Source organism: Larimichthys crocea, chromosome XVII, assembly GCF_000972845.2.
Source record: "Larimichthys crocea isolate SSNF chromosome XVII, L_crocea_2.0, whole genome shotgun sequence".
NCBI lineage: Eukaryota > Metazoa > Chordata > Actinopteri > Sciaenidae > Larimichthys > Larimichthys crocea.
The window spans coordinates 2,521,722-2,545,068 of NC_040027.1; the positions used below are offsets into that span (position 1 = coordinate 2,521,722).

Sequence of the window (23,347 nt, forward strand, 5' to 3'; positions counted from 1 at the left end):
ACAAACTGAGAATAAAAGGATAAAAAACAGGGAAAGAGAGTTTCAGTGACAAAAAAATCCACTTTCTTTCCCCCAGGTCCTAATAAAACAAACAAGATGCATTTAATTAATATACAAGGGAATTCATTCATTTGCTTGCGGACAATTTGAACTCAACCTCTTAATTCCAACAATGACACACCGCTTTTTGTTTCTATTAACAGGTAATTGTGATGCATCAAGAGGTAAAGGGAAAACCACCTAATCCTATAATGTCTGTTCTCATTTAAGTGTGCGTGATCTTATTAGGTTTGTGGAAATGCAAACTTCTCTGGTGATCAGCCTTAAGCAAGCTGGATCATTCCTGCGCTCGCTGAATCAGCACCTCAACAGTGCAATATGTTGAAATTAAAGGTTGATTGGTGAGCAGTAAGGAACAGGTTTCAATTATGCAAGAGGAATAAAGATGAAGAAAAATCAGCATTCAGCAAACAAAAGCGAGGCCATCCGTCATGTAAGTACCCTGTTTAAACAACCATAAAATATACACACACACACACTAACACAGCTAGGAGTGGCTGTGTGCCCAATTGAATGCAATTTCACATTAACACAAATTAAAGGCTCATAAAGTTTCTTCAGAGGCCTCTCCTAAATGTAATAAAGATCCTCTCTTCTTGGACGCATGTTTTATTCAATATTTGGATATGCTCAATTAGCAGCCCTAATTAACATTAACTGCACCAATTGTAGCTGCCACGGGAGGGAGGGATGAGGAAAGGGTCTGACCTCTCTCCATCAGAGGTGGAGGAAGAGGGTGGTAGGGAGGATGAAGGAATAGATTTGAAGGCAGAGGTGAAAGCAGCAGATTCAGAAGGAAAGTGTCTTATCTCAGGGTACATAGTGCTACATATACACACTTTCTACACTGCAGAGTAAAGAAGTTTTAATATTCTTTATGAAAGCATCCATCATCATGCCACCACTAAAGTAATTTCCCTCTCTCTTTCGCTCTCTCTCTTCAGCCCCTCTAACTGACCCAGTAGTGGCATAGGGCCGCCCACCAATGAGCTCAAGATTTCTGCCTCTTAAAAGTTTTTCCTTGCCACCATCACTAAGTGCTTACACATGGTGGGAAATGTTGGGTGTCTGTAAATAATATTAGAGTACAGTCTACACCCCATATCATGAGACCTTCTGTCATGATTTGGTGCTATATAAATAAAATTGAATTGAAATTTAATTGATTTAGCTTGGAATACACAAGCTCCCAACCAACCCTGAAAAAGGTGGGGTTTTTTTTCATTATTTCTGTTGTAGTTCCAAAGACCTTTTACCTCCTAATAACCCTGAATCATAGCATGTTGTAGAAGTGTTGGCATTACCAGAAAACCAGTCTGAACTATTCATACAGCATTCTATTCTCAATTGCTGTCAGACTGCTTTTGCTTGCACCAGCTCCATTATTGTGTATAACAGATTCTGTCTTTCTGAATTTCCAGAATGGTATGATAACATATGGTCTGAGATATACACTGTAAAGATATTCGATTGGCAAAAATATTAGCATGCAGTTACTAAGTTTGTTACAAGCAGCAGTAGCTATCTGATAGCAACATTATCGCTGTAGCAAAGGATTGACGTTTTTCTGCTGGTAATGTGAAGATGCCTTTGGACAGAAAAAGAAAATGGTAATTGCTATTCATTTAATTCTGTTTCTAGGACATGTTTACATGTTAATGAGAATTTACTTACATTTTGATAGAGTTAATTGTGTGGCCCTCTGAAGTGGACATGTGAACTCACATAACTCGGGCCTTTTGTCAGGATTTCAGGTTAACTTAATATTCATCACCACTACCTTCATCTTTAAATGATAGATCAAAAGCTAATCTCTACAGGTTATTTTAATAGCAAGCCTCCCATTGCACACACTCACACACTCAAACCATCAGGCAAGAAATCAATTATTATCAAGGCCTCTATGAAATATTTCACAGCTATAGTAACCACTTTATTTTTTACTGCAAGGCTCAGGCAGGTCAGACAGATGAAAGGCAATGGAAAACACATATGGTGTCTGATTGCCCTCCCAGTCAATAGGCAGGAATTAAAAGAGAATAAAAGAGAGTGTGGGTGCCTGTGATGGGAAGCAAGGAGGAAGTTTATATCGTACATCAGAGAGACAGAGATGGTACTGTACTCGATGTGAAAAATGCAGCTCAGATTACATGACTAAATCAGCAGCTGTTGTTTTCATTAGGTCGTGACCACAGACTCCCTAATGTGATGACTCTGTGTACGAGCAGGCTGCACTCTAACAACTTACAGAGGGATACACAGAGACAAGGATTCAGAGAAAATGAAGACTGGATGGAGGAAAGCAAATATGAAGAGATAAAGAGGAATGAAGACATGTTTCTATCCACCTGTTAAGAACACTACTTTTGAAATGTTGCTAAATTGAGTTAAATTGCACATTTCATGTGTTTGCATCAGCTGGGGTTGATGCAAATGTTCAAAAAAAACGTCATTTACTATTAATATTTATATTAGCAAAACTTGAACCTTTCAAGAGCTGTTGTAGGGTGGATCATATTTTGACGATTTCTGGCAAAATATTGTGGACACTTTGACATGCTGAGGATTATGCCAGACCTGCATTATTTATCTCTATTTCTATTTCTGTCTGTCTTTATTCAAATGAGATCAACTGTTTTTGACACACATGCCTCACTAGAAATAAAGGATGAAAGAAAGTGAAGCGAAAACTAACCTTTAAAAACAGAGTGGCCATGCAATGTGCTTAAAATGTACCTATGTGAGCTTAGCTAAACAATAGTAGTTAAAATACATGTGGGTGTTTTTTTTTGTTTTGTTTTGTTTTAAGATATTTGCTATTAGATTACCACGCTACCCCCAGGTCATTCAAAGTGATGAGACTGCACAACTCCAAATAAAAAAAAATAATTAAAAATGTGTTATAATTTTATCTAAATTGCCTCTAGAATGAGTAGAGTTCATTTACTACTTTACACATCTTTGGTTGTGCATGTGTGGGACAGATAAAGAGAATTTAACAGTATCCAGAAGCAATCTTACAGTGTGTGTGTTCGTACGTGTGTGTGTGTGTGTGTGTGTGTGTGTGTGTGTGTCCTTAATTACACATGCATGGGCACGTCCTTCCAATGTGCATACATGCATTTTGTGCATCACTTTAAGCATGAGAATGAACGAATGTCACAGTGCCTGAGGGATGATGGTAACATTATGGAAACTGAGATGCATCAGACACTCACACACACACACAAACACACACAACCTTGTAATCCTGTTCTTATGAGGACTCTGCCCTGCTACATTCACTCATCTCCTTTCCATGACAAACGTGACAACAACTAGCCAGAAAGACTTCACCTTCACTGCACAAAAATGTAATTACTCTGATGGCCTGAGTTATACCTGTTCCAATAAGGACTCCCGCAGACAGATGCTTAAACAGAAATTATGAAATTTTCTGCACATATAAATTGGCTTGGCTTTTTCTAGCCTACAGAAAACAGGTTTAGTATTGGCAAAATATCACATGCAGTCTATATCCTTCCAAAATATGCTGCATGTGCATGTTTGACTGTGTGTGTGTCACAGGTTTAAAATCAATAACTCTATAGGCCAGATGTTTATGCTGATGAAATTCCCTTTTTACTGCTTTGATATGAGCTTTGAGGATTTGGGCTAGATAACATACTGTGTGTGTATATCTATACAAAAGTGTCTGTTGCAAATGAAGCAAAGTGATCGTGATTGTGTGTCTGTTCACAAAGCTCCTCTATAAATCATGCTAAGCCTTTGAGATAACACATAACACATACGAGCACAAATACGGCTTTCAGTCTAATAAAATGACTGAAACCAAGACAGAAACACGTTGTGTGGCAAAATGCTTATTTAGTCGTAATATATTGATTATCTGGAGGGTTTGAGTGTATTTTACGACTAAGTACTTCTTTTGGTTTTTCCATAGTCATATCTAGGTACATCACAGGAGGAAATATGATTCACCTCCAACTACCCAACCCCTAACACACCCACACGATTTATAGAAGCAATATCATTCCCTATCCCCACCTTCTGCACACTGTGAATGACGCACTGAGCACTGAGACTGTATATTGCCTTTGTGTTATTATGACTTTAAATGCCCATCCATGTAGACATAGGGCACATGTGTTTACTGTAGGACACGCCTTTAAAGATATGCTTGAAAGATACATAACTGGTTTCCCCTTCCATGAAACACCACTGGCCCAACTCTCCCAGTCTGCAGTGAGACCTTCTTTTCCCAATTTCCAGCTCATCAAACAACAGCCAAAAACAAGGACAAGATTGCAGGAAGAAAAAACAATTCGTGTTTGGCATCTCTAGACACATAACAGAAAAAATAAATAAATAAAAGGTGAAGAGATGAAACATTTTATTTTTTTGGCAGCTATGACGCAGAGTTAAAAATACTCCTTTGGACTCGATTTGAACTGAATCTTAAAATATGCGACGACCCAGGATGACAGACTAGAAAGCTCACAGAAAACTTCTACGTGTACCTCATGGTGGGCAAAAGCCATATATCCACATTTTCAAAAGAATTCTTTTAAATGTGAATTTAGGATTGATCATCACCCCAGGGTCTGAAAGAAAACTTGTGTCAAAACACATCGTGGAACACGGTTACTGAAACAATGCCTTAATACTACATTTCTAGAAATATCATCACATGGCACCTTCAGCTTTTGAAGTTATTTCTCCTCTCTTCTCTCTGGTTCTCACTTCTGACATCACAACTTTGCAATGTCTCCTTTAAAATCTCAGTTGAGCAGACAGGAAAAATACAAGTTCTACATACTTGCTGATACGTAGTAAAAAGATGGCAGCAATGGAACACTGTACTGACAACAATGCATTCACTAATGATCATTGAACCTACTGCAAAACTGTTTTCTTCATCACCTCGGCCTGCAACAGCCAGTAGTGACAGAACAGAGCAATTCATGTCAAATTATTTCTGGGTAATTAAGTTATTTAAATAAAAGAAAGGCAGCTCTGCTACTCTGCAAATTGTGCAACAGATGTGGACTATTTACTTTAATGCTTTTCAGACTTTTCCTGCAGTGACTGATAAGAAACTACTGTAAAGTCGGGGTGCCCTGGTAGTTCATCTGGTAGAGTAAGCACCCCACGTACAAAGGCTCAGTCCTTGCCGCAGTGGCACAGGGCTCAGTTCTGACCCATGGCCCTTTGCTGCTCTCTTTCTCCCTTCACACTTTTCAGCTGCTACTAAAAAAGCCAAAAAATGATCTAAAAAAAAAACAAGAAAAAAAAAAGAAACTAAAGTTGACGTCAAATAAAGATCAAAGTAAATACTGTTCTTCTGCCCCCTCCATCTCACATTTCCCTTCGCCCAACACAAACTTACCTGCAGCACACTGCTCCTCATCTGCTCCGTTCTCACAGTCCCGCTCTCCATCGCATCGCCATGACAACGAAACACATTTGCTGGCAGCCCCACCGCAATCAAACTTCTCTGGTGGACAGGTCTGTCGGCCTGTTGTGAGGAGGGTGGAGGTGAAAAACAGCGAGGGAGAGAGAAAAAAAGGCAAAGAGGGATAGAGAATGAAGACAGGGAGAGTAAAATGAGAAGAAATAGGGAAAAGGGAAAAGATAGAGAGAGAACGGACAGCCAGTCAATGAAACAGTTTGATAACTTAGTTATCTTGTTGCTCAAATCGATTCCCCCTGAAAGGCCTGCAATTAAACTAGACACACAGTGACAAAGGAACAAAGAAGCAGGAACAGTGTCAGGCAGACACAAAGCCAAGAAAATACACGCAAACACAGAGTATACAACGCAAAAAAACACATGAAACACACAAACACTTTTTTGAATAACCAGGGCTCTGCAAAGACAAGGTTACTGCTTTTTTTTTTTTTATTATAGATCGATCTACCACTTTGTTTTCTTTGTTTGATGAAGGTTGATAACTGACAACCCAAAGATTTTCAGATTACAAAACTAAGAAAATGCTTGCAATCGGAAAGAAGGCAAGTGCTGTATGATTAATTAATATGTTTAATTTATTATTAAAATTGTTCTAATTAATGAATAAATGACTTAAGCAAACACAAACAATGTAAAACTGAAGACCTTTCTTTCATGTGTGCAGCCTTATTCAATAAAAACTTAGTTTTAATGTAGGAAAGCACATGTTACAGTTTTGTCAAACACACACTGCGTGCGAGTGAGAAAGTGGTCCCTCTTGGTAAAAGCCCATTACAGTAGAGAAGGCCATTGTTCCTACATGTGTAACCCGTGGGGTTGGTACATGGAGGAAAAATACAGCCGTCCAATACATCAAATTTACACTCAGTCCCCACAGCAAATCCCTGTCCCTTCTTCCTGCAAAGCACTACACTCCCTCACCCTGCCTCACACTCCCCACCACCTCCCTCTTCAAGCTCTATCTCTCGATCTCGCTCGCACACACACACACACACACACACACACACACACACACAAACAAACACCATAGGGACTCTAGTCCCAGATTACATTACAGTGCTGTGTCAAACTCAACTCTATCAATTATACATATTTGACCACCAGAATGCTTCTTGGCAACCAGCCTGTGTGTGTGTGTGTGTGTGTGTGTGTGAGTGTGTGTGTGTGTGTGTGTGTGTGTGTGTGTGTGTGTGTTTGTTGCCACTACAGATCAATAGTTCCTATGGGATTCGCCCATTTCAGTCTTATTCTCTATTTTATTCATGTTGTATTTCTTTCTTCTAATTTTTTATTTTTAACATTACAGAATAAATTGCTGCCATTCAAGAGCTGCCCCTCATGGAGGGGCGCTGGGAGCCCATAGTGGGCCAGTAGTGATTGCCAGGATTTTCTCCAACTGTGCAGTCTACATTGCCAGGTTCTACACAATTCAAAAAGCAGATACTTGCTTTTCCTCTTTCTATGGAACTGGACAGGTTTGTGGTTTGGATTCCTCTTTTTCGGTCTTTTGTTGGTGTTGACCTTTATGTTATATTAGTATATTATCAATAGTATTATTCTTACTGAATATCAGACTCTCCTGCGAGCACCTTTCCAATGTGTCTCCCTAAATTAGGTTTCCCCCATCCTGTAAAGAGTAAATGCCTCTTGCAAATTCTGTTTAGGGAACGAGCAAACACTATGTGGTTAATGGTGAATGTATGAATATTGATGCAAGGTGTGTTAAAGTGAGGAATGAGACCAGTGAGTTGTCTGACATCTGGCTTACTGCTCAATCAATTGAAACGTGTGCTGGTGTGTGTCTTAGATACTGCACTACGTACAGTAAACAACACTGGTCTCTCGTGTGTACGTCTGTGTGGGTCAGCAGACCCAAAGGGCTAATGTCTAAGACTTTCTTACTCTTTCTCACTCACTATGAACTTGAAAACAGAAAGACACCCCCTGGGGTTCAGCCCACTAAGTGTCTGATTGACAGCTGGGTTAAAAGGATGTAATTTGTCTCCCTGACCATTTCAGGCCCTGGGAGTTGAGAAGGGGTAGAGTCATGGATCAGCTGCCAATCAAATGACTATATACAGACAAGCAAGAACAACAGAGAGCTCCATTGACATTGATTATGACAAAATCAATGAGATGATTTTCATCCCATTGGGGAATAATTTTCACTTAATGAAAAGGACTATTTCTAATTTCCTATTATTATATGTTTTAATTCATAATTTGTGACTATTATAATGTCTGTTCAGCTGCTCCCCGTTGGCCTTTGATATCATACAATAATGGTTCCACTTCATAAATTTATTCTGTCCGTTTGTCAGCCAGAGTACTGCCGATCATTCACGGAGAAAATTGCCATGTGCAAAGTAAGAGATGTGTTTTACATTGCCTGCAGAGGCAATAGCAGTTTGTTTGGGATAAACATAAGTGGTAGTATATGAAGGTAATTAGCATCATCAGCAACAGCCACAGAGTCCACACAGACAAAGAAAAACATGGCAAGTAAAGAGAAACAAATATAGAATGTCCCAGAATGTGACCATAACATAGAAAGAACCATCTCAAGTGTTTTATTTTATATCAAGGTTGTTGCTGCCTGACTTTCCAATCCAGATGCTGATGGTGATGATAATGTAGTTGTAGTCTTTTCCCAGACTTCTGAAAGTCAGTGCTTAGATAGAGTGCCCTCTCTCTTTGTTCCCCCCTCACTAAATGCTGACAGGTGTAACCAGCGTCTGAGCAGGGACTGTGAAGTATTGATGGACTTATCAATAGTAAGCTGGGGACACGTCTGCCTGCAAAGATACTGCCAACTATAATCATATTCCATGCCAAGTGCAATATTGACTGCACCAATATTGACTGCAAGGTTACTCAGGTCACATCTTTACAAAATATACAACAACATACAAAAATGACAATGGTGGGCCTTTGCACACATACATATCGATATTGTAAACTTGTATTCATGGAGGCAAGCACCATCTACACCTGTGCACACCCATACATACATACATAAATACATAACCAGAAATACTCATAGCTATAAATCTCAGCTGCCAGTCATAGGCATTTAACTGAATTCACTATTCTTTAGACTTTGTACTGAATGAATATTTCATGGGCTATGAAACTCCTGAGGCACAGGCACAAATGTTGGGCTGTTAGCAGCCAGCTAGCTCGAATGCTGCCAAGGCCTACAGTGAAAAACAGCTGAGGAACTGATGCTAGCCATGCTCCAGTGGAGCTGCTTGGTGGTGAGCAATAAGAGATGGTGGTTGGACACGGCGTCTCCGGAGCAGCTCCCAGGTGGGTAAATGCATTATGGAATGGGTGTGAAACAGGGTCAAAACAAGCTTGGGCGGTCAGTGATTGTATCCAGGTTACATTGAGGTAAATCAAAGACATAAACAAACCCAATTGGTTGGATGACTAGGTCAGACCTTTTCTCTCAACTTGTATTTCCGTGGCACGAGATTCTCTGTAGATTTTCAATTCAATTTAATTTGATTTCAAAGTGAAACTAGATGCAGTGCCCTTTAATTATGGCATAACCTACTTGTACATTTTTTTCATGGTTGCCCTGGGTTAGCAGTGATTTGCCTGTCAGTGTGCAAGGCTGCTTTCTCAGTATGACCCTGCGTTAGAAAGTGGCAGGGGATCAGATGGGAATTTCAGTTCAATTTAATGGGGCAAAATTTTGCTACCTAAAAAAAACCCAATGTAAGGCGAAATTGAGACACATGTCTGGCTGCTACTACTGATCAAGATGGAGAGGAGCAGTGCTGTGAGAAGACATCTGGAATCGTCACTATGGCATGAAACCAAGGAATACTCTGCCAATGAAATGCTCTATTACCATACTAATGAGCCTGTGTTTGTATTGAATACATTCATACCACCTTTAGAGATGATATGCAAAACTTCAATGTTGTAAACCGGATTCACTTAAGTCTTTTGAGCAACCTCAGGATGTTATCCAAGCTGCATTAATAGAAGTTCATGTTGCAAAGTATACGTAAACTGGCACAGCCTGAATTTGCACTGGCTGTTAAAAAAAAAGTTTGTACAAATATTAATATTTCTGAAATTGAGGATTTGTAATGTCAGTTTATTGACACAGAGCTGACTGTACAAGATTTTTTTTTGATGATCCAAAATATGTTTCTCCTAAAATCCTAAAGTTTTCCTGGTCCTGGGGTCAGAAAACTCATTTGGCACATAGGGTACGATGCAGTCTTTTAATTGAAACAAGTTCACAACCAGAAGTGGTGCAGACTTGTTATTCTACTCACGGGGTCTGCCTAAGTGTCTATTATGAGGGGGGGTATGGGGTGGACTGAGCAAGGCGCTGTATGCTAATGAACTTTTGATTAACTACCTTCTTAATTTCCCTTCACGAGGAGGGAGGAGATTGGAGTATTGTAGCATAGTGCTATGTCCACTCTCTAGCTGCCTGCCTAGCATCAAAGCTAGCCTCTCAGGAGATTGATTGAGATGGCTTATATCCCTGCAGGCTAATGCTGAGATAATTTATTTATTATGAGACGTGTGTATGACACCAGGAGGTAATATATGTCATCCTTAAGTCTTGGTGAGACAGCACGTCAACACAAGAGCACATGGGAGGAGCGTATGTGATAATATGGCACATGTTAAATGGAAAGTTATGGAGGTTTATGGATGATTTAGCCTGTGCAGACACCAGGGATTATAGTTGAATATGAATGAATTCAAAATGCTTAAAAGGTACACTGAATCCCCCTGCATTCCAGACAGCACAGCACTGATTGATGAAGTACCATTGCTGTAACATCTTTTTATGCAAACACCTGAGAAACATGGCCTCATCACATTGGTGGAATATTATGAATGCCCTATCCCTCTGCACTGCTCTGAATATCAATTGGCTCCACGTGTACCCTAAGCTCTGAGCTCAGCTTCTTTTTAACAGGTAACATGTCAGATATCTTATTCTCGCTTTAACTATCAACTTGTGAGAATGTCTATAAACATTTATAGCAGGACACAACGTGAACATCTTGAGAACCAGAGTGTAATAATGTGTGTAATAATGTACAAAGTGAGTGAAAATTAGAATATTGAACTTTTTCCTTGCACGTTTGACACATCATCAATTAAATTTAAACTAACAGGGGGTCCATAACAGCTGATCGTCTGTGAAATAGGATAATTAAACTCAAGTTTCAGCCATGAGGTTACACCATAAATTGGTGAATGCCTGCTTGAGAACAGTAAACTTTTATCGCTTGGCTACTCTGCAATAAAGACAGGGCCAAGGCATCCCTTGAATCAATACACACCCGTGTACAGGGCCATCCTGGTAACTCAGCCCGCTTTATAGAGAACATATAAAATTTCAGATATTTAACTTAAATTTAAAACATGCCATGTGACTTAAAATGAATAGGTCTCAAGCTCATGTCTTATGTTAGATTTTTAGCCTTTACTACCTGGATTAACCTGGATTCATGGACAATAAATGAAACAGGTAAAAGAGATGTATAAGTAAGATAAGATGTAGAGAAAGCAAAAGAGAAAAAGGACATAGATTGAGATAAAAGAGGGGGAGGGGAGGGGTCAGATATTGGTCACAGAATGAAGAATATCAATGCAGGGACTGTGAGCAAGGCAATTAGAGGCAGATACTACAGAGACACACTCAGAGAGAGACACAAGGGTATTCGGTTGGAATCTGATCAAATTGCGGCTTTTTGTGACCTGAGGGCCTTCATATACACACACAATAGACACAATAGACATAGACTTATTCATCTCTTAAACATTTGTACAAACTCTACACCAAGAAAGGCTCCACGCATGTTAATACACAAAGAAAAACAGAAAATCTCTCCAGGTTAAACTGTAATCCATTTAGAGACGTGGGCTGGATTGCATTTTACACAGCAGAGATTTGGAGTAGCCCGTAATGAATATATTCTAATTTTAGTGTCTGAAATTTCATTCAAATATGTGGAAGGTTTGTAGAGGGTGCATAGTTAATCTCTTGCACTGGAATTGCACTGCATGCAGTGTGAATGAAATGCTTTTCCTTGTCGAGCTGTAACCTTTATAAAAGAGGAGAAGAAAAGACCCGGGTAGACAAAGGACAGGAGGCAGGGGAGCTTTGAGCTCACAGAGCGCTCATATGCATCAATGATTCATACAAGACCAGAGATGTATGGATCAGCCAATTATTTGGCTTGTAAGGACTTTGCAAGTCTAATGCTTTGGTCGGTTGCAGTGGGTCATATCGTCACGGTGATGCTAATTAACCTCGTTCCAAGTGGTGGTCTTATTCTCTCATGCTTGTTGAGCTAAGTTTAGGGGCAAAACAGTTTGTGTGTATGTTTGTGTGTGTTTACCCATTAGGAATATACACCATCCCAGGGTTAAGACTCCAAGTCCAAGGAGCAGACATTTTGAAATGCTGTTACCTTCTGTTTATTTCTTTCTTAAACTATTATCAGCTGATCACTGACCTCTGGTCAGGCAACAGGGAGTTTCAAGAGTAATAAAAATAACTCTTTTCACTAAGGAAGAATATTTTAAATACACATTACAGCTGAAACAATGAGCTGATTAATAAATAAATAAATAATCAACTATTTTAATCAATGTTTTTTCAAGACAAAGTAGTGATAAAATAAAAAATATATATCTTGTACCAGCTTATCAGATGAGAGGATTTGTTGCTCTTTTGCTCTTTTGTGACATATATGGTTGTAAACTGAACATTTGGGTTTTACACTTCTGGATAAACAGAATAAGACATTTGCAGATGCCACTTTTGACCCTGAAAGGTTAGAATAGACTTAGTGTAGAGGTAAAGTTTGACTGAAGGGTACTCAGTGTCCACTGTACTTACCCTTGGACAATTTGGGGAAAAAAATAGAAAAGCCATCATTGTTCGGCACACAGTTTTTTAAAATGGTTGATTTTTCTCCTTGAGAGCTGAATGCATCACTTGACATGAAGCTTGTCTCAGAGGGTTAGTGTTAGCTGTCAAGTTAAGATGGATAAAAAATAAAGAAAGAAAAAAAAAACATTGATGGGCCCACGAGATGAAAACCTAGCTTCACAGGTCAGTGACAATTCTTTTCATTTACAGCGTTAAGTCAGTCTACAACACGACGCATCACTCTCATGAAAATAATGCTTTGTCTGCCATGCACTCACTTCTTAGGCACAATTACTTCATGTGAGTTATTTTTGAAAGGGAATACGTGTGTGTATAAAGCATGTATGCACGCATGCATGAGTTAAAGTGCATATGTGTTCACATGTGTATGTACTCTAAGTATAAGGATTCTTACATATATTTGTGTATGCATGACCGAGTGCGTGTGTTTGGTTGTTTGGAAGCATGGGTACATAATATGTGTGTGAATGCATGAGTATGTATATTTTGCAGATCCTTATATTGCAGAAGTGGAGCATGTTGTTTCACGATCATGGAAAATGAAAGTTTGACAGGCAGATTAAGGAATGGGCAATAACTAACATAACTTGGCAACAATACCAATATCATAATCTAGTTTCAGTCTCAGTTTAATGTATTGAGGTCACTTGCAGCTTTTCACAGTAGTTCCACTTCTTTTGATTTTCTCATCAGCACTGGGTGGAAGAATGCATAGATGGATGATATATGAAGCCGGCATCATCAAAATGTTGTCATTCGTGTTAAATTCACTGGGTTAATGAGTGCAATGTTTGTGTCATGGTCCAGGCTGCCATGGCTTCATTCTCCTCTGCCTCCTCCCTCTCTCTGTGTCTTTGTTTTGTTTTTTCCCTGTGTGTCAGGTAGGTGTGGTTCGGAGGTGTGGTCTTCTGCTCCCAGGACTCTGCTCAGCTGCAAACCATCATGTCATCACCAACCACTCAAGAACTCCCAGTTCCTTTGTTCTGTGCCAGATTATACCGTCCATCACTAGTATGTGGTATACTACAGGCCCAAACTAGTTTATGGTTATCCTTTAGTGCCTAGCATTCTGTCAGTACCGGTACTGATTGTATTTTTTGTCTGCTTTTCCTCCAGGAACTCTGCCAAGCCTGCCACACACCACCTGCAGCTCTCCACCGCCTCTGACCAAGCCAGCCCAGCCTTTTTGGCATCTTTCTGCTGCACAATAAATACCCACCTTCACCCCCATTCAGCCTCTGAATCCATACTTGGTCCACATTAACCACACCAGACCACGCAACAGTTTGAGGGGTAGCTGCAAATGTCCTACTTTTAAAACAGGTTTTAAATATTCAGTAATGTCTCCAGAGGAAAGTGAGGTTATAACAACACCCCATTTCACACATTTCTGTGTACTTTTTGACTCTTAGGTTTGGTTTAGTTGCTCGACCCCTTGGTGGTACATGTAAATGAGCAGTTTGGACTTGGAGGACAAGGCTGACCTGCTACATCTTGCCTTGAAATGCTGCCTTAGTGCCAACTCCACCCCCCTCTCTTGTCCTTCAGATGTGAAATCCAATTTACGAAAAGGGCGTTTGTGGTTAATATCAGATTACATTTTAAATGAAGGTTAGTGTTGATTAGTGGCTTTCATTGGAACGTTGATCTCCTATTATTGTAGCCTTAATGTGAGGAGGGGTATGCTGGAGAGAAAGATCAAAGTCAAGAGAAAGGAGAGAAAAAAAATATCTGAGAGAGCAGGTGCTAGAATGAAGAAAGTAAAGGCAAGGTAACAAGACAAGAAAAGAGGGAAATGAAACATTGTGTGACAATACTGCATCAGAGGTCTAAAGATTTAAATAGATTCAAAGATAGCAGACAGAGAGGATGTTGCTATCAAAATATTGTGCAGGTTATGTGCAAATGTGCAAAGTAAAATGTAAATCAGTGTCAATTAATTAATTTGTTTCTCTGATCAACATGAACCTTAAGGGCTTTTCTTTTTTTATTATTTCTGCGCCCTCTGTTGCACATAACAGTGACAATGTGATGTGAATGCCTTACAATACACAAAGAAAAAGCAGATGCAGTTAGTCCCTCAGTCTTTATCACATCCTCTCATTTCTGATACACCCCCTGTTAAATTTCATTCAACTGTAAAATCTTATTTTTTAAAACAATATTTCCATTTATTTCCATTTTCTGTCATTTCACTCACAACAGTTTGTAATGCATAAGCTGAGATTTCTAATGCGTCCTTTCACTGGTACACAGTTTGTTTTTTCACAGGGTCTCTCGAAGACGCTGCTGTAAAGTTAAACTGGAGTGGACTCCTTTTCTCTCACTCTCTCTCTCTTTCTCAAGGCTGTGTAAAACAGAGTAAGGGGCTTATTAAATGTGGAACCATTAGCACAGTCTAGACTGAGGGACTGTCAGTGCCGTGGGGGGGGAAGAAATACAGCGCGACACCAGCACTTTCATAGGAAATTGCCACTTTCTTCCAACAGGCCCCTCTTAATGGTTGTTTAGTAGACGACACATTGGGCATTAAAAATACCGCCAGTGGCCAGTGCCACATCTCAACTAATGAGAGATTTCAGGAGAGGCAGGCAAACAAAAGGAAAGAGCGGGAGAAGGAGAGATTGGGCCTCTATTTTGGGATGCACAGAGTGTGGAGCTGAACTTGACAGGGGAACTCTGAGCTTATTTCCTCTGTGGCAGTTTATTCAAAGTCTGGGTCAGGGCACAAAGGCAGGGGTGTGAAGATTAAAACAGGCAGCTGAATTATCTGGAGAGCGTAGTTGACTTCTGAAGGCTTCTGAATGGACTTTTCTAATATTATGAGACAGCTACTGGCTGTGTAAAGTTGCCTTTCAAAGTCATTGGAATAAAAGTCGGACTAAGATAGATTACATGCTTTAGCAAGTTTAGGGGCCTGAAAAACATCAGAGTTTTGATTCAGTCTGGCAAAACAATTTCCTGCACAATTAATTTGAGTCACAGGAAAATACAGAAAGCAACAGAAAATGTTTGAAAAAAGCAACTCCACAGTCTGTTTGCGTGCCTCGGGGGGTATCATCTTGGGTATCATGTTTTATATTACATTTATCAACTGTGCTAAAGCAAAAAAGGAAGCTTTATACTGAGGCCTGCTGTCACAAATGTTCTCCAATTTTGTATCACACAGCCGATTTATACAAAGAGTTGTTTTATATTTTACCATGCAGCTATTTATCTCTCAATACTGCTAATTTATGTGAAACTGCCTTACTGATGATGCATGTGCTTTTGTCATGGTTACATCTTTTATTTTCTTTCCTCTTCTGCTTCTAGTTCATAGTATAGTATTAATCTCTGACTCTACCTGTTGTCATGGCCATATGCTGCCTTTTTATTTATTTATTTATTTTTACAGCTTTGTTCCTGCCTTAGCCAACAGTACTGGAACCATTTGCCGGCTCTACTTGTTAACATAGAGCCTGCCTTTTGACCAAATAAACCACGTTTGTCTCTCGAGTCTGCTTTTGGGTACCACACCTGTGATCCAGTGACACAATTTAGGGTTTTCTGAGAAAAAAAATAGAAAGAAGAAAAAAGAAGAGCTGAATTTTTTTCAGCTCATTCTGGCTAAATGTGTAAAGAAAAAACAGTTGAAAACATAATTGTTATCATGCATGGGTCTTTACAAACCATGATCAAAACACTAGCGAAAAACAATCCCATCAGGCTGTTGCAGCTCCACAAGACACCCTTTGAGAGCAAAAACATATTGACCACCAATCAATCGTAACCAGCCAAGAGCAAGGGTCACTAATTGAACGGAAGAATGGAATTGACGGGAAAATCACACGGTAGCTGATGCTGCGTAGATAGTTTTCTCTGTGTGAGTACCATGTTACAATGTAAACAAGGAGGCACGTTTGAGGTAAACAACTGTTTCAACTCCGCAAAACACAGTCCAAATGCCTTCTGATATCAGAAATAATGTATATTGATATATAATTTATATTAAAAATATCAGAAATTTTCAATATGAAGAATAAAACAGATCTGTAAACATGGGCCCAAACTGGTTCCCCCAATGTTTGATTAATTCAACAACATGAAAATCTATGTTCAGTGATATTTAAATCTGATTAATAAAAAAAAAAAAACATTTGCATAATCAGCAGCTGTTATTGTATAAGCTGTGATAAGTGGCTGCTATAAGCCATGATTCGAATGAATTGTTTACTTTCCAGCAATCAGTGTAATACTCAATTATAAACGTCCTTATCTTATAAGTACCTGGAGCTGGTTCACTAAAAATACTGTACCACTGATCATATGAGACTTTCTGGGGTGTGGGGGTTATATCAATAATGGGTTTTCTCATATATTGGGAATTTCTTAGGATTAGGTCATTATAGCAGAATATTCGCATTACTTAGCACAAGATCTGTTGTTGTTTTTTTACAATACGTCTGGTGTATTTCTTGTGGCCGGGTGGCTATTCTGTATCTTCCTTAAGGGATCGATACACTTTAACTTATTACTGATATAAATCAAGGTAAAGACATTTGTGGTTAATGAGATGCCACAAGATTTAGCAAGATAAGCAGAACAATGCACATGAGAGGCTGAGATGATGGGCTTACAATATGAGGAGAGGGGGAGAGAGACAGAGAGGAAGACAGGGAGATGACCTTTAAATGCCTGTTTTTTTTCCCCGCAGCAACTTCTATGGTGACATTAAACTCACTGTCAGTATCGTATCTTCAATTATTTATGAGTCAGATTTCACAAGAAACCAGTCCAGAGACAACTGAGACTGTGGAGAATGCTGCTGTAGCCTGTCCTCACCAGATAAATGTCAGTATGGTTGTTTGTTTAGATGCTTAAAACTTACTATGTTTACATTTTCCTTAGTGGCAACCTCTTGTATTCAAGTGACTGTCAAAAGACAAAGTGAATAAGGAATAAATAGTCTGATGCAGTGTCCTCATTTAGGATCCTAGTGGTATGAGGGGAGAATTTCTTACTGAGCCTGGTGAATCCAGAACCTTCCTGATCAAAGCAGGGAGAAAAGGCCCTTTTACGGCTGGTTAGGATCGTTAAAGGATAGCTTTTGTTTGAGAGCTGTCCAACAGTTGGTGGTTAGAACCTTGTCTGTTCTGACTAGCCTGACTTTTAGCTCACAGGTACAAGACTCTGAAATAAATCACATCAATCAATTATACAGAGACCCAACAATTAAAGGAACAACTTTTGATTTTGAAATCAATGATTTTAAGAGTTTGAATCACTTCAGACCATCTAATAAATAAAAAGAAAGTGAGTGATTGAAACTAAGGAAGGTCAGCGTGCGCGTGTGTGTGTGGGTGTGTGTATGTGTGTGTTTTGTGGCCAGTGAGTGAAATTCAGCTCAGGGCAACAGAGGCTCTCTATTAAAAGAACATGCAGCGAGAGACTACAGACAAATTAAACTACTCTGACTTAAGTAGAAGATCAGAGTGACCTCAGAATGCCTACTCATACACACGCACACACAAACTAATAACTTCATAGAAGCGTGTCTCTTGCTGGTCCAGATTTGCATCTGTTTGTAGTATTACATGTGCGTCTTTTGATAGCAGGGTCACTGACTTTTGACTTGATTGAACGAGACACGTGAGAGTCACGGGGAGGGGAGCCACCTGGGAAATTACAGCTGGCACTACGACTGCCTCATGCATGAAATTGAAGCCATCCAACAATGCAACTCACTGAATCCTTCCCGTTCATATTCCAAAATAATTAACTAGCACAACCTCTTGCCTCTATGCTATAATATGCTGACCTGCCTATTCCCTCTGCAGACATGGACAAGGAAGAACCCACTTCAGTACACAGGAGCAGGTGGAACTGATGCCAGCAGGGACAGAGAGATGAAGGGGGAATGTTATACAAGTTCAAGTTTTCCACTTTAGTTGTCATCAGAGGACAGCTGGCATCGCAGCTGGTATATGAGTGCCAGTGCTGGATAATTAAAAATCAGATTTCTTTTTGATTATATTAATTACTTTTGACACGTTTTCAAATTTGTCACTTTTTGCTTTAGTTAACTGAGCTAAATGCTAAAATCTTTGTAAAACAATGTTAACATACTTGAATGATGATTGGGGGGTTAATCTTCATGAACCCATCTCAGTTTAGTGTGTTAGCATTCATTTGTCAGTCACACTGACGCAAACATTGACTGAAGTCCAGCAAATTAGGTAAGACCTGACCTGCTGGTGGCACTAAATCATGGAAGATCACAAACGAAGATGAAAAATGCTGAAATATTGATTGAAATAATAATAACTTTTATAAAAATCAATAGTTACCTTATAAAAAGAAGTAGTGCAGCTAGCATAGCTAAAAATAGCAGTATAACGAGCAGCTTTGCATCCAAACTGAATTTCAATTCAGGTAAAAATTAGAACATAAAACATGACAGACACAACGTACAACAGCAAGTTGTATTCAGTCAAAGAGCAACCACTGTCATCACTAATATCCTCATTGTCAACATTCTGCTATCATGACTGTAGCGTTCCTCCTCCCTTTATACTGTAAACCATCAGGCTACAGAACCTGCAATACTTGTCTGACTAAGCCATACCAAGGCTAGTAGCCGATGTCCTCTAGCTGTCTTACTGTCCACTTTCAATATCTTCACTATAGTTTTGTCTTTGCTTGAATTACTCTGCAAAAGAGAAACTGAAGACATCAGTAGTGACTCAGTATGCACTCTATAAATCAAGGCTAGAAAAAGTAAGATAGAAGTCATGCTGTGATGAAAGGCTCTGCTTTGACAGTTTGTGTCTTTAGATGAATGGGTTTCATCAGATGGAATGAAATAAGTAGCAAGGTTTAAAAATCATAGCAGTGTTAATGCCCTGTGGTGTTGAGCAAGTTGGTAAAAAGATCTACAGTAATCAGATCACTAAAAACAGCAACATGCAATGCTATATTCATAAAATTTCAGACTCATTTGACAAGGTTATTCAGTTCAGTTCATATCAAAGAACCAAATGGCCCTTTTATCTTTTAAAGAAATGAAAATCTAAAAATATCAAAATAGTAGTCTCTTTTCTATGTACAACCTCCTTTTCTTTTTAGAAGTTTTGTACTTCAGTATAATGCTGGCTTGATTGCAGACCAAATACTGGTTTGTTGCTTGCTTATCACTGCTGTTTTAATTAAAATAAGAGAAATATCCTCAGCTATATGGGCCCACAATCCAGTCTACATGCTGTAGTGCAATGCTTTCTATTGGTGCTAGGGGCGGTGCTTAACACACGTCATATGATGTTCCACAGTACTACACAGCTTGGTACAGTACTTAGCACTCTGTTTACCACCTAAGAGCATTCAAATAGCGAAACCAAAGGAAATAGTAAGATTGCTTGCTTGGTTTTATCTCAATGAACTTTTCTTCTGTAATAAGCGACTTAAGATTACTTGACTTCTAAAGTTATCAAAGTTCTCATTTGTGTTGGTCTTGTTTTCTCCCATTATGTTTCACAATGAGTTCAGAAAACAGTCTTTGGCAGCAAGACTCCAACTATGAGTGGACTTGTGATGATCACATTTCTTTTATGGATATAAAACATCCTCCAAACAATACAAAGCATAAGCACTCTTCAACAGTTTTCTCTCTAATACCAAAATGCTGAAGCATCACTTGGACTGACTGAGGACTGTAAGGAGCGTCACATCTTGGTCCAGTATGTGGCTGACAAAGGTTGGCTGATGCTGCAATTCAGTAACCTTTATCTACACAGAGACACTTGGGTGGCGAGAAGGGCTCACTTTAATGCCTGGAGTGTAGATATGCAGCAACAGAGCCGAAAGAGTGCACACACATAAAGATGGAGAAATAATGCTTGAGAGTCGACGCAGCTCCTCTAATCAGCACTGATTGTCACACTGCAGGATCTTGCTGATGCCATTTAGAGAAAATAGATAGTGACTTTGTAATGTCTAGACCTCAGGAAATCAAAGCTTTGATGACTGGTACATGGATTATCAAAAATGATGAGTCTGGAAACAGATAAATGTGTGCAACTTTTTAAGTTATCAGGTAGAATTTCCGGCAATTTGAAGCACCCTTAAAATGAACCATTCAGTGCTGAAACTGCGGCAGCTTAAGAAGTTTTCATTAATAGTAATTTGCTTCACATCCATTATCAAGTGCAAGAGGATGTTTATTGTTATAGAGTAAAAGCATGGAAAGTGAAAATTGGCGCTCAGAAATAAAGTTTGTCTCAAATAAACACCATTAACTTGATTATTTTGTTGCCTGTGTGTGCTAATGCTTTTAAGACATTTGATTGTAAATTTTGAACATATTTTATTCTTGTTCTTGCACTAAAAAGGCTTTACATTGCCAACGAATCAAATGTTGAAACAATAAATTATCAAAACTTAAATACTTGAACAAATCGATGAGGAAATATATGCATGTTCTCATTAAGTGACAAGTTCACTGAACTTTCTGAGACTATTTGAAATGTGGAAGTACACATCCAGTCCACAACTACTTCACTACTGAGGGATGATGTCTGCACTTAAGACCCATGCAGAACATTGTGTGCAGACACCTTTCTTTCATGCATCAACCACCACTCATCTGATTAAGCATTTTCTCCACAATCCCCTGCAGGGCCAGATTCATTTTCAGATGTGTAATTACAGAAAACTCCTGAGGAGCCTGTGTGCATGTGTGTGTGCGCGTGCTTTCAGAGCCGTCATCGGTGGTCTATAGTTAATCAGCAGTCGACCAGAGGTCTCGGGGATCAGCACATCGATTCCCTCGCAGGGAAATCAATTTAATCAAAGGCATTACTAAACTGAACTCAGATCAGAAAGTGGAGGACATAGAGCAGTGAAGACCAAGATGACAGAGAAGAGGATGTGATACAAGATGGTATGGCTGTGGTGTGAGGGCAGAGCAAAGAGACAGAAATATAGATGAATCGGTGTGATATTAACAAGTTACAAGTTAGAAAGCCTGAAGATAGAGATGAGAGACAGTGGTAGATTTTCTAACATTGTTTTTTTCCATTAATCTGTCTTTTTTTTTATAATGGCATGATAGAAAATGACAATGACAAGCTGGGATTTTATTTATCATCATCATCTTCATTGCATCATTGAAAATACAAGACTTTTGCTTCATTCTTTGGATTATCTATGAAAAAGTACAGAAAAATGACTTTAAACATCAATATCAATATATTAAAGATGTATATAACTCGGTAAATTATTTTTTCCCATATTGCTCCATTCTAGTGATACAGTACTTTTCACCTATTGCACACACACTATACTGTGCACAGCATGCACACATTCCGCTACACGCACACAAACTCAAATACACACACAGCCGTGAGGATCAATGTGGCTGAGAAAGTTAGAGAAGCTCCTGCATCGTCTGACCTTGATTAGACATAATGAGACTTAACCACAAGTCGACTAATCTGATGAAATGACTTACAGATTCACCTTGTGATGAATACTAAATACAAGCATCGACTTTAGCTTTATACACACTTATATGGGCACACGCACACTCATACCTTCATAGGCATGTCCGCATATACATGCACTCCCACACATGTCCTTGGCGTATGCCATTCAGAGATTTTACTTTGAGGATCATCAAAGGGCTCTTTGATGACCTCTTTGAAAATAATCTTCATAAAAATTGCAAATGGGAGCTGGCCTGTAGTTACAGCTTTATAGAAAGTTTTGTGATAAGACTGGCCTCTAGTAGTTCTGCTCTGCTCTTCTGTGACTCAGTGTCTTTGGAGGAAACACCGGTTATGTGTGAAATTCTGTGAAACGGCATTGAGTTTCAATTGACTTCTCCAACTCTTTAACTTGAGTATGGGTTAGAAGATGAAATACAAACCAAATGTGAAGGCTCATCAGATGTGATCACATACAGCCATTTAGACTGGTGTGAGGCACTTTATAATTCAATTTACGATGCCCTTGGAAATTTCAAGGTAGGTAATATTGTATTGTACCTTAAGTCTGGTGAAAAAGTGTTTTAACTTTCACCACAACAGACAATGGAGCCCAGGCTGTGCTAATACAGTAGTCTGAATGAACAGAGTGTGTGTAAAAAAAACTGTCTGAGAACCTTTGTGCTATGAAAAGGTAATTGTGATTGGCAGATTGTGTGTAGTTCTGGCAATATGAATTTGGGTCATTTCTGTAGTATGTTACTTTCCACAATTTGGGGGCACAGCTTCTCCAAAATTCATCAATTTATCTCTCAAGTCATCATCTTATACTCTTGAGGAATATATATGCAGTATACATTTTATGAAGATTAGTTCTCAAGTCGTTTCTGTGGAGAATCAAAGACTCCACTCTCCTCGAGACATTCTGGTGTGGACCCTTTCTAAACCTAAAGCTTTAACAAACTAAAGTAAAAAAAGTTCATAAACTTGACAATTTCACTATTATGTAGCTTCTGAAAAGCCTCTTGTCAGAAAATTAATTTAACCTCCACCATACATTTCCAAAAGCCAGCGAATAACCTCCATTTAGATTTAAAAAAAAAAGAAAAAGAAAAAAACACTCCAGTGTTCACATCTTTCAAAGCCTTTTAACCCTCCAGTATCAGTCTTTGCACTTCTTCTGTCTCATCACTCTCTTTCTGACTTTGTATCCTTACACAAACATACACTGTGTAAAATCTCTCCATTCCACATCACCCTCATCACACCTTGTTTCATTCCAGGTCCCCACCTGTAAATAGTGGGTTACCTCTGCTGATTAAAAAATCCACAGCCACAGTGGGCAAAGTTCCATTTTTCATAATTGCGGCAGCAAGCGCCCTCGCTGCCTGCCAACCTTTTGAACAAGAG

The 23,347-nt window shown here is 39.1% G+C and overlaps 1 protein-coding gene across 5 annotated transcripts in view; it reads right to left on the minus strand.

Moving 5' to 3' along the window:
• The window catches only part of lrp8 (low density lipoprotein receptor-related protein 8, apolipoprotein e receptor), a 161,669-nt gene that overhangs the window by 57,057 nt on the left and 81,265 nt on the right, over positions 1–23,347 (minus strand). For all 5 annotated transcript variants that reach the window (XM_027290045.1, XM_019265268.2, XM_019265266.2 and 2 more), the window contains exon 4: positions 5,450–5,578. In XM_027290045.1, the coding sequence (XP_027145846.1) occupies positions 5,450–5,578 (129 nt within the window). The remainder of the gene's footprint in view (positions 1–5,449; positions 5,579–23,347) is intronic.